Source organism: Acyrthosiphon pisum, unplaced genomic scaffold (genome assembly GCF_005508785.2).
Source record: "Acyrthosiphon pisum isolate AL4f unplaced genomic scaffold, pea_aphid_22Mar2018_4r6ur Scaffold_21212;HRSCAF=23324, whole genome shotgun sequence".
Taxonomy (NCBI): domain Eukaryota; kingdom Metazoa; phylum Arthropoda; class Insecta; order Hemiptera; family Aphididae; genus Acyrthosiphon; species Acyrthosiphon pisum.
In genome coordinates, this window is record NW_021770655.1 from 26,899 (window position 1) to 40,693 (window position 13,795).

Here is a 13,795-nt window from a genome sequence, read left to right on the forward strand (position 1 = left end):
TTTTGGCGGTCATCACCAGTGGAGGAGTTAAAAGAATATCAGCTCAACACCCGTCATGTATGGAGTCAATTGCGCTCCTTTCTTTGGTATTACGTGTACTGAAGGACATTGCTGATAACGAGTGCAATGGGTTTCCAGAAGTCCAGGACGGACTAAGGTATCAGACCTACGTCAACGACATTTGTCTCGGAGCCGACACCGAGGAACTATTATCAAAGCTGCAGTCGGAGTTAAAAGCTGTTTTGGGACGGTCTGCACTTGAGCTGAAAAAGTGGTCGAGCAATTCGCGCCGCGTACTCTTGGACGTTGCGGCAGCTGACCGCGTTTCAGACGTGATCAACTTCGACGATAAAGAAGGAGGTACGATCAAGGTGTTAGGTCTCCGCTGGGAGCCAGTCAAGGACGTTTTTGGTTTTGATGTACGTCCGGTCACCAAGGTAATCACTAAACGATCGGTGTTGTCCACTATTGCCACAATCTTTGACCCGATCGGATTCCTGGCTCCGGTGATCTTTCATGCAAAACACATTATGCAGCTGATCTGGAAGGCTGAACTGGGATGGGATGATCCGTTACCAGACGACCTAATCAGGACCTGGAAACTGTTACTCAATGACCTCCCAGTATTATCAAAAGTCGAGATTCCTCGCTTTCTGTCGACAACCATTACTTCCGACGTGCAGTTATGCGGATTCTGCGATGCCTCGGAGCACGGGTATGCTGCGGTAGCATATTTGCGAGTAACGTCGTCTCCAGGACTGGTCACCACACATCTCCTCGGTTCTAAAACCAAAATGTCCCCCATGAAGACCAGCACTATCCCAAGATTGGAGTTATGTGCGGCCGTCCTCCTGGCCCGTTGGTTGACTCGCCTCCTAACAATCTTTGGTGATCGACTCTGCTTCAACGGGATCTTTGCATGGTCGGATTCCCAGATAGTGATGTCATGGTTGGTTAACCCTCACACGTGCTTCAAGGTGTTTGTCTCGAACCGGGTGCACTTGGTCCGTCAACTGGTGCCGTCCTGCCGATGGGGTTACGTCCGGTCATCCGAGAACCCGGCGGATTGCGCCTCCAGAGGGTTATTGCCGTCAGACTTGGTTAAGCATTTATTATATTGGTCGGGTCCTGCTTTCCTCAAGGACAATGTTGACACTTGGGACATGTCGGTCTCGGCAGTGCCGATTGAACAGCTCTCGGAAGCGAAGGTCACTTCGCTATCGGTCCAAATCGACCCTGAGGGGGAGTGGTTTAGTCGATTCTCCTCATATCATAACATGGTCAGAGTGGTTGCCTGGATGCGTCGCTTTGTAGGCAGAGCCCGAAAACAGAAATACGCATCAGAGTTTTTAAATCGCGAGGAACTTGATGACTCGCTCATCATCTTAGTTAAACAATCTCAAACTTGCTGGTTGTCCAAGCTCCACGTGGACTTAGCGCGCGGCCGTCCTGCCCAACGGTTATTAGCCGGTTTGCGGCCCTTCATCGATACACGAGGCGTCATCTGTGTCGGAGGTCGCTTGGCGCGTTCTGATTTGACCAGTGCTGAAAAACAACCGATTTTGTTGGCCAGGGATTCCCACTTGTCCGTACTACTTGCGCGACACTGGCACTTGGTAACATGTCACTCAGGACCTCGAGTAATTACGTCATTGATCACACGACAATTTTGGATAATATCGGTGAGGGCTGTGATTCGCCGCGTCATCGGTCAATGTACGATCTGCGTGAGAACTCTCGCCCAAAGTCCTCACCCGGTGATTGCAGACTTACCAAGCTCTCGCGTCCAGATGTGTCGTCCGTTCACCCGGGTTGGCATTGACTACGCCGGGCCACTGTCCATGCGTGAGTGTCGTTTGCGTAAGGCCCGACAGTATAAAATTTACGTGGCGGTGTTTGTGTGTATGTCGACTAAGGCCGTACATTTAGAAGTCGTGTCCGAGTTGTCCACTAATGCGTTCCTGGCAGCCTTCGACAGATTTGTCGCACGTCGGGGCTTACCTCATGATATATTTTCCGACTGTGGCACCAATTTCGTGGGAGCGGCAAAGTATCTCCGCGCCTTGGTTAACGACCCGACTATCCGCCACGTGCTAACTTCTCATGTATCGTGTGTTTGGCACTTCAATCCACCCAGTGCACCGCACTTTGGTGGCCTTTGGGAGGCTGCGGTACGATCATTCAAAACCCTGTTGACACGACTCGTCGGTATCCATACCCTCAGTTGGGAAGAAATGACCACCGTGTTGTGCCGCATCGAGGCAGTGCTGAACTCTCGGCCGTTAACTCCAATGTCGTCATCCCCAATGGATGTGGACTATCTAACACCGGGACACTTCTTAATTGGCCAACCGTTGTTGGCAGTTCCAGACGCGCCAATACCTGAAAGTTGCACTAGGGTAGTAAACAGGTGGAAGTTATTGCACCAGTGTCATCAGTCCTTTTGGCGCCGGTGGTCTACCGAGTATCTGTGTTCCCTTCAAGTCCGTGCCAAGTGGACAGCTGATGTGCCTAACTTGCAATGTGGTGACATGGTAGTAATCAAAGATTCAAGTCCCCCCATGTCTTGGCGATTAGGCCGCATTATAGACGTGACGCCTGGTAATGACGGTGTAGTCCGGGTAGTAAAAGTGAACACGGCTACGGGGGAGCTCACCAGACCAGTAGTTAAATTAGTAAAATTACCTATGGACCAGTAGGTTGTAGGAACCTGCATGCTTGGGTCGTTCGGGGTGTTGCACCCGATCCCTACCAGTATATTCTATTACCATTGAAAAGCTATTATTTTAACATGCACACCCAGTTACCGTGACGGTGTCCAGCCTCGGGCGACGAGATTCCAACCGAAAACACAAAGAGGTGACATAGTACTATGTACGTATAATAGTAATTTATAATATGTTTGTTGGTCACCTCGGTTGTCATTATTGTAAAAAAAACCATGCCACGCCCTTTAAGGTGACACCGTTAAACAAAAAAAAACAGCCACCACCCTATATATGTCATGTACTTTATTTATTCCATGTATCTTATGTATTTTACGCACCCTACGTGGGTCATGTATGTTATTTCATGTGTGCACCCTATGTAAATCACAGGCGTACCTTTTTTGTACTCCATGAATTTTTAGGTATTCATTTCATGTACCTCTTAGCTCTTGTATTTTTTGTTAACTTTTTTAAACTTTTTTTGTTTAATATGTAAAATTTAAGGCGACGTACCATGACACGTCATCACACTTCGTATCTCAGCACCGTTTCACTCCAGGATTGTGAGGATGCACCTCCCATGGGGGAGCATGTTCGAAACTCAGCGTCATTACGTGCATACCCAGCCTGACCAGCCGTACCGGCTGCGCGCGCCGCTGGCGTATAAACGCCGATAAGAGCAGCCGCCGTTGGATGCAAGCCGCGCGCTCGCGCAACCGGTCTCTTACAATCAGTGCTTCGTAGAGCGGGCAGTTAAGCTCACGTCTCTTTGTGCGTTTCCGCCGCACTATCTAACTTTACGCGAGTATTGTTGTTCGTCTGCTGATATTCGTTGTGCGACCAACGACTACGCGAGTGTACGCTTGTGGGTCTCAACCCGAGCTGTCGTGTACCTTGCCGTCCAAAAGTGCCGTTCGGTTTTGCACGCCTTAGCGCTCATTATCGTTGCCGCGCGTTGCCACCGAACACGTTCGCGTACACAGCCGTTGCAGCCGCCGTCGTCGCCGCCGCTGCCGGAACGACTCAAATAGACCGACTGTAGGTCAAGGTCGTCTTCGTCACTGCCGCACACTGATAATTCTGCCGCAGACCTGCCGCCGCCGTAGCAGCGGCCACTCCACTCCGCGCAGCCATCGTCGCCGCGCGCTGATAATTCAGCCGCGTACCTGCCGCCGCCGTTTTCAGCTGCCGCCACTCTACTCCGCGCACCTATTGTCGTCGTCACTGGTATCGTTGTCGATTATTTTGTTATTATTGTTATTATTATTGCGCTCTGGTGTGAGCACTTCTTATTATTGTACGCTGAGACGGGGAGACGTCTCCGCCAGCTTTTATATTACTTTATTGTTAAAGGTTCGTGATTTGTTGATCGTAATATAGAGCTCTAAGCACATGTTTAAATACTACGAAGTGTTCAGTGATATCGTATATAATATACCAACCAGGCTTAACGGTGTTACCTTGTCCTCTATATTCTCGTCACCCGAATCGCTAGGCCGACCGCCGGTTCCGTAGGAGCCCGACGGTGCCAAAACATTGGTAGCAGAGCGTGGTTACTCCACAATTAAAGTTGTTAGCGTTTCTGGTGTACGCAAATAGGGGTATACTCGGTTGATGGTCGGGTGTGACATTGTTTTGATCCCAAGCCGCAGTGCTGCTCAAGCTGTAACGTAGTATAATACGTGTATTATACGCGTCAATGTCATTATAATAGAGGTATTGTGATTAACATTATTGTCTATTAGCTGGTGCAGCGACCTATCTGTTGATTATTATTATTCTAGGTTGTGTATTACGTATATTGTTGCCAGTAGGCCTAGGACGAAGACGTCGGGTAGATAGTAATACGACCCATTGGCTACATACATTACATGCTGGTATTATTGTTGTGGTGCACGGATTAGTCTCTCCCTCCTAGGAATTTTATTATCCTATACTGTTCGTTACGCAGGTGTCGTTGGGTCAGGTGCTGATTTAGGTTGTCGTACTCTGTACTTATTGTTATATTGAATCGTTTCCTATCGTCTTCGGTTAACTGAGTGAGAATGCCCGGGTCTGAGAAAGAGGCCGTGGAGCGCGAACTTCGAGTGTTACAAAGGGCGAAGACCATCGCGATGCTAAATCGCGAAAGCACATTGAATCGTATGAGGGCCATAGCCGACGTGGCGTCTCGACTCAAGGAGGAACCCGAGTTGAAGCCCAAACTGTTAACGGCCGCCCGTGATTTAGATTCTCTATGGGATACATTCATGCAACATAATGAGGCCGTTTTGAATGCGTTACTAGATTTAGACTTGGCCTCAGAATACTCCACCACGCTGGAAACGGAGGTTCGTACGTTGTACTTTGATGCCCGTGCTATAGTGGAAGAATTTGCCCCCTTGCCCATCGAGAGGGCCTTGTCACATGGTACCGGTCACTTATCGGGATCACGCCATTCCCTCCTGTCAGGTCGTCCTTCACGGCGTTCTCGGCTCCCAGAAATTCCACTGCCGTCCTTTAGCGGCGAGTTATGTGGCTGGCCGGCGTTTCGCGACCGCTTTACAGATCTAGTCGTGCTAGATGAGGAGTTAACGGATAGCGACCGCTTCTATTATTTGCTCGGTTGTCTCCGTGGCGACGCGTTGAGTGCCATTAGCTCCATATCGGTATCTGATGGAACATACGATCTCGCTTGGGCCACGCTGGTCGAGCGGTTTGATAAACCGAGGCAGTTGGCTTCTTTGATTATCGATAAACTAATGTCAGCTCCGATACAGTCCCAGGAGTCCCTGAGCGGGCTGAAAGAATTTCTTGCGCTATTCTCTGACCAGGTGGCGATGTTACACACACTGCGTATTCCAAACCTTGGTGAATTTATATTATTCTCTCTGGCTTCCCGCTGCTTGCCGTATTCCACTAGGAAGGATTTCGAAGCCGCAAACAAACAGAATTTTCCTTCTATTTTGGACATGGTTGGGTACATCAAAGACCGCGTGAGCCTGTTAGAGGCCGTGAACTTTTCGAAGGGCTCGAGCGGCGCTCCACCAACTCAGGACCGTGCAAAGTCCGTGCCGCCACACTCTGCTGGCTGGAAACCAAAGGTCGTGATGATTGCTTCAAAATCGATAGGTACTGCCCCTCCAAAATGTCTTTTCTGTTCGGGCGAACACGTCACTACATCTTGCAACGCATTTACCAAAATGTCAGTCAATGACCGTGTTACGGCTGCACGTGATAAACGACTGTGTTTCCGGTGTCTCATCTCCACCCATTGGTCCACAAAATGCAGAGTATCCAAGCCGTGTTCCCGGTGCCATGGTCGCCACCATACCCTACTTCATAAGGACAACGATGCAGAGGCACAACCTATCGCCTCGACAAGTGCCTGCCACGTCAGCTCATCGAAACAGCCTGCCGCATTGTTGGGGACTGCGGTAGTTCACGTGCGTGATCGGTATGGATGCATGCAACCGGTACGTGCCTTAATCGATTCAGGGTCTCAGATAAGCATCATGTCAGTTCCATGTGTCGAACGGTTGGGGTTGAAGTGTAATAAGTGGACTGCCCCCTTGACAGGCGTGTCCGGTGCAGCAGTTCTACAGGTAAAAGGTCGAGTTGACTGCTTCATTACGCCCAGGTATAACGACGAGCATTCTATCAAGCTACAGGCTTGGGTCCTACCCAAGATCACCAGCGACATGCCAGCACAACCGTTGCCGCCGCAACTGGTGAACAAGTTTTCCCACTTGGCGTTAGCTGACCCGCAGTTTGATTGCACCGCTCCAATTGAGTTATTATTAGGAGCTGACGTATTTTCCCGAGTGATGGATGGGAAACGCGTTCTATTGGATCCCTCGTTACCAGCGGCCTATGGATCGATCTTTGGGTGGATCGTTATCGGTCCTGTTCCCGAGGTGGCACCTGATACTTATCGGTCTCACATTGCTGTCACCCTTTCCGTGTCACTTGAGGATATGGTCCATCGTTTCTGGCAAGTGGAAGAACCCGATACAGCTCCGGCCACGTTCCATGACGAGGGCCAATGCGAAGCGGTCTATAGCGCCGAGCGGTATCGTGACACCAATGGACGATATGTAGTTCCTTTGCCGTTCAAGCCCCTCCATCGCGACGAGTTATTCCCTGGGTCTCGTCAAATCGCCATACGCCGCTTCCAGAACCTGGAACGGAAGCTCCAGGCCAACGAAGGACTTTACGCCGCGTACAAAGAGTTCATGTCAGATTACGAATCTTTGGGACACATGACTATCGCTGATGAAGTCGGGACGTACTACATACCCCACCACCCGGTCTTTAATGCGGCACGTAAAATACGAGTGGTATTTGACGCCTCCGCCAAGGCCAGCTCGCACCTATCGCTGAACCAATGCTTGCACACCGGGCCGAAGTTGCAGCTAGATATTCTGGAGATCCTTACTCGTTTCCGTCTTCATAAATACGTTTTCACCGCCGACGTGTGTAAAATGTACCGGCAAATCCTCATGCGCCCGGAATACCGGTGCTTCCAACACATCTTTTGGCGGTCGTCACCAGTGGAGGAGTTAAAAGAATATCAGCTCAACACCGTCACGTATGGAGTCAATTACGCCCCTTTCTTGGCGTTACGTATACTGAAGGACATCGCTGATAACGAGTGCAATGGGTTTCCAGAAGTCCAGGATGGACTAAGGTATCAGACCTACGTCGACGACATTTGTCTCGGAGCCGACACCGAGGAACTATTATCAAAGCTGCAGTCGGAGTTAAAAGCTGTTTTGGGACGTTCCGCACTTGAGCTGAAAAAGTGGTCGAGCAATTCGCGCCGCGTACTCTTGGACGTTGCGGCAGCTGATCGCGTTTCAGACGTGATCAACTTCGACGATAAAGAAGGAGGTACGATCAAGGTGTTAGGTCTCCGCTGGGAGCCAGTCAAGGACGTTTTTGGTTTTGATGTACGTCCGGTCACCAAGGTGATCACTAAACGATCGGTGTTGTCCACTATTGCCACAATCTTTGACCCGATCGGATTCCTGGCTCCGGTGATCTTTCATGCAAAACACATTATGCAGCTGATCTGGAAGGCTGAACTGGGATGGGATGATCCGTTACCAGACGACCTAATCAGGACCTGGAAACTGTTACTCAATGACCTCCCAGTATTATCAAAAGTCGAGATTCCTCGCTTTCTGTCGACAACCATTACTTCCGACGTGCAGTTATGCGGGTTCTGCGATGCCTCGGAGCACGGGTATGCTGCGGTAGCATATTTGCGAGTAACGTCGTCTCCAGGACTGGTCACTACACATCTCCTCGGTTCTAAAACCAAAATGTCCCCCATGAAGACCAGCACTATCCCAAGATTGGAGTTATGTGCGGCCGTCCTCCTGGCCCGTTGGTTGACTCGCCTCCTAACAATCTTTGGTGATCGACTCCGCTTCAACGGGATCTTTGCATGGTCGGACTCCCAGATAGTGTTGTCATGGTTGGTTAACCCTCACACGTGCTTCAAGGTGTTTGTCTCGAACCGGGTGCACTTGGTCCGTCAACTGGTGCCGTCCTGCCGATGGGGTTACGTCCGGTCATCCGAGAACCCGGCGGATTGCGCCTCCAGAGGGTTATTGCCGTCAGACTTGGTTAAGCATTTACTATATTGGTCGGGTCCTGCTTTCCTCAAGGACAATGTTGACACTTGGGACATGTCGGTCTCGGCAGTGCCGATTGAACAGCTACCGGAAGCGAAGGTCACTTCGCTATCGGTCCAAATCGACCCTGAGGGGGAGTGGTTTAGTCGATTCTCCTCATATCATAACATGGTCAGAGTGGTTGCCTGGATGCGTCGCTTTGTAGGCAGAGCCCGAAAACAGAAATACGCATCAGAGTTTTTAAATCGCGAGGAACTTGACGACTCGCTCATCATCTTAGTTAAACAATCTCAAACTTGCTGGTTGTCCAAGCTCCACGTGGACTTAGCGCGCGGCCGTCCTGCCCAACGGTCATTAGCCGGTTTGCGGCCCTTCATCGATACACGAGGCGTCATCTGTGTCGGAGGTCGCTTGGCGCGTTCTGATTTGACCAGTGCTGAAAAACAACCGATTTTGTTGGCCAGGGATTCCCACTTGTCCGTACTACTTGCGCGACACTGGCACTTGGTAACATGTCACTCAGGACCTCGAGTAATTACGTCATTGATCACACGACAATTTTGGATAATATCGGTGAGGGCTGTGATTCGCCGCGTCATCGGTCAATGTACGATCTGCGTGAGAACTCTCGCCCAAAGTCCTCACCCGGTGATGACAGACTTACCAAGCTCTCGCGTCCAGATGTGTCGTCCGTTCACCCGGGTTGGCATTGACTACGCCGGGCCACTGTCCATGCGTGAGTGTCGTTTGCGTAAGGCCCGACAGTATAAAATTTACGTGGCGGTGTTTGTGTGTATGTCGACTAAGGCCGTACATTTAGAAGTCGTGTCCGAGTTGTCCACTAATGCGTTCCTGGCAGCCTTCGACAGATTTGTCGCACGTCGGGGCTTACCTCATGATATATTTTCCGACTGTGGCACCAATTTCGTGGGAGCGGCAAAGTATCTCCGCGCCTTGGTTAACGACCCGACTATCCGCCACGTACTAACTTCTCATGTATCGTGTGTTTGGCACTTCAATCCACCCAGTGCACCGCACTTTGGTGGCCTTTGGGAGGCCGCAGTACGATCATTCAAAACCCTGTTGACACGACTCGTCGGTATCCATACCCTCAGTTGGGAAGAAATGACCACCGTGTTGTGCCGCATCGAGGCAGTGCTGAATTCTCGGCCGTTAACTCCAATGTCGTCATCCCCAATGGATGTGGACTATCTAACACCGGGACACTTCTTAATTGGCCAACCGTTGTTGGCAGTTCCAGACCCGCCAATACCTGAAAGTTGCACTAGGGTAGTAAACAGGTGGAAGTTATTGCACCAGTGTCATCAGTCCTTTTGGCGCCGGTGGTCTACCGAGTATCTGTGTTCCCTTCAAGTCCGTGCCAAGTGGACAGCTGATGTGCCTAACTTGCAATGTGGTGACATGGTAGTAATCAAAGATTCAAGTCCCCCCATGTCTTGGCGATTAGGCCGCATTATAGACGTGACGCCTGGTAATGACGGTGTAGCCCGGGTAGTAAAAGTGAACACGGCTACGGGGGAGCTCACCAGACCAGTAGTTAAATTAGTAAAATTACCTATGGACCAGTAGGTTGTAGGAACCTGCATGCTTGGGTCGTTCGGGGTGTTGCACCCGATCCCTACCAGTATATTCTATTACCATTGAAAAGCAATTATTTTAACATGCACACCCAGTTACCGTGACGGTGTCCAGCCTCGGGCGACGAGATTCCAACCGAAAACACAAAGAGGTGACACAGTACTATGTACGTGTAATAGTAATTTATAATATGTTTTTTGATCACCTCGGTTGTCATTATTGTAAAAAAAAGCCATGCCACGCCCTTTAAGGTGACACCGTTAAACAAAAAAAAACCGCCACCCTATATATGTCATGTACTTTATTTATTCCATGTATCTTATGTATTTTACGCACCCTACGTGGGTCATGTATGTTATTTTATGTGTGCACCCTATGTAAATCACAGGCGTACCTTTTTTGTACTCCATGAATTTTTAGGTATTCATTTCATGTACCTCTTAGCTCTTGTATTTTTTGTTAACTTTTTTAAACTTTTTTTGTTTAATATGTAAAATTTAAGGCGACGTACCATGACACGTCATCACACTTCGTATCTCAGTACCGTTTCACTCCAGGATTGTGAGGATGCACCTCCCATGGGGGAGCATGTTCGAAACTCAGCGTCATTACGTGCATACCCAGCCTGACCAGCCGTACCGGCTGCGCGCGCCGCTGGCGTATAAACGCCGATAAGAGCAGCCGCCGTTGGATGCAAGCCGCGCGCTCGCGCAACCGGTCTCTTACAATCAGTGCTTCGTAGAGCGGGCAGTTGAGCTCACGTCTCTTTGTGCGTTTCCGCCGCACTATCTAACTTTACGCGAGTATTGTTGTTCGTTTGCGGAAATTCGTTGTGCGACCAACGACTACGCGAGTGTACGCTTGTGGGTCTCAACTCGAGCCGTCGTGCACCTTGCCGTCCAAAAGTGCCGTTCGGTTTTGCACGCCTTAGCGCCCATTATCGTTGCCGCGCGCTGCCACCGAACACGTTCGCGTACACAGCCGTTGCAGCCGCCGTCGTCGCCGCCGCCGGAACGACTCAAATAGACCGGCTGTAGGTCAAGGTCGTCTTCGTCACTACCGCACACTGATAATTCTGCCGCAGACCTGGCGCCGCCGTAGCAGCGGCTACTCCACTCCGCGCAGCCATCGTCGCCGCGCGCTGATAATTCAGCCGCATACCTGCAGCCGCCGTTTTCAGCTGCCGCCACTCTACTCCGCGCACCTATTGTCGTCGTCACTGGTATCGTTGTCGATTATTTATTATTATTGTTATTATTATTGCGCTCTGGTGCGAGCACTTCTTATTATTGTACGCTGAGACGGGGAGACGTCTCCGCCAGCTTTTATATTACTTTATTGTTAAAGGTTCGTGATTTGTTGATCGTAATATAGAGCTCTAAGCACATGTTTAAATACTACGAAGTGTTCAGTGATATCGTATATAATATACCAACCAGGCTTAACGGTGTTACCTTGTCCTCTATATTCTCGTCACCCGAATCGCTAGGCCGACCGCCGGTTCCGTAGGAGCCCGACGGTGCCAAAACATTGGTAGCAGAGCGTGGTTACTCCACAATTAAAGTTGTTAGCGTTTCTGGTGTACGCAAATAGGGGTATACTCGGTTGATGGTCGGGCGTGACATTGTTTTGATCCCAAGCCGCAGTGCTGCTCAAGCTGTAACGTAGTATAATACGTGTATTATACGCGTCAATGTCATTATAATAGAGGTATTGTGATTAACATTATTGTCTATTAGCTGGTGCAGCGACCTATCTGTTGATTATTATTATTCTAGGTTGTGTATTACGTATATTGTTGCCAGTAGGCCTAGGACGAAGACGTCGGGTAGATAGTAATACGACCCATTGGCTACATACATTACATGCTGGTATTATTGTTGTGGTGCACAGATTAGTCTCTCCCTCCTAGGAATTTTATTATCCTATACTGTTCGTTACGCAGGTGTCGTTGGGTCAGGTGCTGATTTAGGTTGTCGTACTCTGTACTTATTGTTATATTGAATCGTTTCCTATCGTCTTCGGTTAACTGAGCGAGAATGCCCGGGTCAGAGAAAGAGGCCGTGGAGCGCGAACTTCGAGTGTTACAAAGGGCGAAGACCATCGCGATGCTAAATCGCGATAGCACATTGAATCGTATGAGGGCCATAGCCGACGTGGCGTCTCGACTCAAGGAGGAACCCGAGTTGAAGCCCAAACTGTTAACGGCCGCCCGTGATTTAGATTCGCTATGGGATACATTCATGCAACATAATGAGGCCGTTTTGAATGCGTTACTAGATTTAGACTTGGCCTCAGAATACTCCACCACGCTGGAAACGGAGGTTCGTACGTTGTACTTTGATGCCCGTGCAATAGTGGAAGAATTTGCCCCCTTGCCCATCGAGAGGGCCTTGTCACATGGTACCGGTCACTTATCGGGATCACGCCATTCCCTCCTGTCAGGTCGTCCTTCACGGCGTTCTCGGCTCCCAGAAATCCCACTGCCGTCCTTTAGCGGCGAGTTATGTGGCTGGCCGGCGTTCCGCGACCGCTTTACAGATCTAGTCGTGCTAGATGAGGAGTTAACGGATAGCGACCGCTTCTATTATTTGCTCGGTTGTCTCCGTGGCGACGCGTTGAGTGCCATTAGCTCCATATCGGTATCTGATGGAACATACGATCTCGCTTGGGCCACGCTGGTCGAGCGGTTTGATAAACCGAGGCAGTTGGCTTCTTTGATTATCGATAAACTAATGTCAGCTCCGATACAGTCCCAGGAGTCTCTGAGCGGGCTGAAAGAATTTCTTGCGCTATTCTCTGACCAGGTGGCGATGTTACACACACTGCGTATTCCAAACCTTGGTGAATTTATATTGTTCTCTCTGGCTTCCCGCTGCTTGCCGTATTCCACTAGGAAGGATTTCGAAGCCGCAAACAAACAGAATGTTCCTGCTATTTTGGACATGGTTGGGTACATCAAAGACCGCGTGAGCCTGTTAGAGGCCGTGAACTTTTCGAAGGGCTCGAGCGGCGCTCCACCAACTCAGGACCGTGCGAAGTCCGTGCCGCCACACTCTGCTGGCCGGAAACCAAAGGTCGTGATGATTGCCTCAAAATCGATAGGTACTGCCCCTCCAAAATGTCTTTTCTGTTCGGGCGAACACGTCACTACATCTTGCAACGCGTTTACCAAAATGTCAGTCAATGACCGTGTTTCGGCTGCACGTGATAAACGACTGTGTTTCCGGTGTCTCATCTCCACCCATTGGTCCACAAAATGCAGAGTATCCAAGCCGTGTTCCCGGTGCCATGGTCGCCACCATACCCTACTTCATAAGGACAACGATGCAGAGGCACAACCTATCGCCTCGACAAGTGCCTGCCACGTCAGCTCATCGAAACAGCCTGCCGCATTGTTGGGGACTGCGGTAGTTCACGTGCGTGATCGGTATGGATGCATGCAACCGGTACGTGCCTTAATCGATTCAGGGTCTCAGATAAGCATCATGTCAGTTCCATGTGTCGAACGGTTGGGGTTGAAGTGTAATAAGTGGACTGCCCCCTTGACAGGCGTGTCCGGTGCAGCAGTTCTACAGGTAAAAGGTCGAGTTGACTGCTTCATTACGCCCAGGTATAACGACGAGCATTCTATCAAGCTACAGGCTTGGGTCCTACCCAAGATCACCAGCGACATGCCAGCACAACCGTTGCCGCCGCAACTGGTGAACAAGTTTTCCCACTTGGCGTTAGCTGACCCGCAGTTTGATTGCACCGCTCCAGTTGAGTTATTATTAGGAGCTGACGTATTTTCCCGAGTGATGGATGGGAAACGCGTTCTATTGGATCCCTCGTTACCAGCGGCCTATGGATCGATCTTTGGGTGGA

General features: G+C 50.1%; 3 protein-coding genes across 3 annotated transcripts in view; all 3 read left to right on the forward strand.

Moving 5' to 3' along the window:
- The first annotated feature begins 59 nt into the window (after window positions 1-59).
- Window positions 60-2,699, forward strand: LOC103309130. The gene has a single exon (XM_008183810.1). The coding sequence runs from the start codon at window positions 60-62 to the stop codon at window positions 2,697-2,699; it is 2,640 nt and encodes an 879-aa protein (XP_008182032.1).
- Window positions 2,700-4,753: 2,054 nt separating this feature from the next.
- On the forward strand, window positions 4,754-9,919 carry LOC103309129. The gene has a single exon (XM_008183809.1). The coding sequence runs from the start codon at window positions 4,754-4,756 to the stop codon at window positions 9,917-9,919; it is 5,166 nt and encodes a 1,721-aa protein (XP_008182031.1).
- Window positions 9,920-11,293: 1,374 nt separating this feature from the next.
- LOC103309128 overlaps window positions 11,294-13,795 on the forward strand; it is a gene marked incomplete at its 3' end in the record, with an annotated part of 7,515 nt that continues 5,013 nt past the window's right edge. The window contains exon 1 of the mRNA XM_029492308.1: window positions 11,294-13,790. Coding sequence (XP_029348168.1) covers window positions 11,968-13,790 — 1,823 coding nt within the window. The remainder of the gene's footprint in view (window positions 13,791-13,795) is intronic.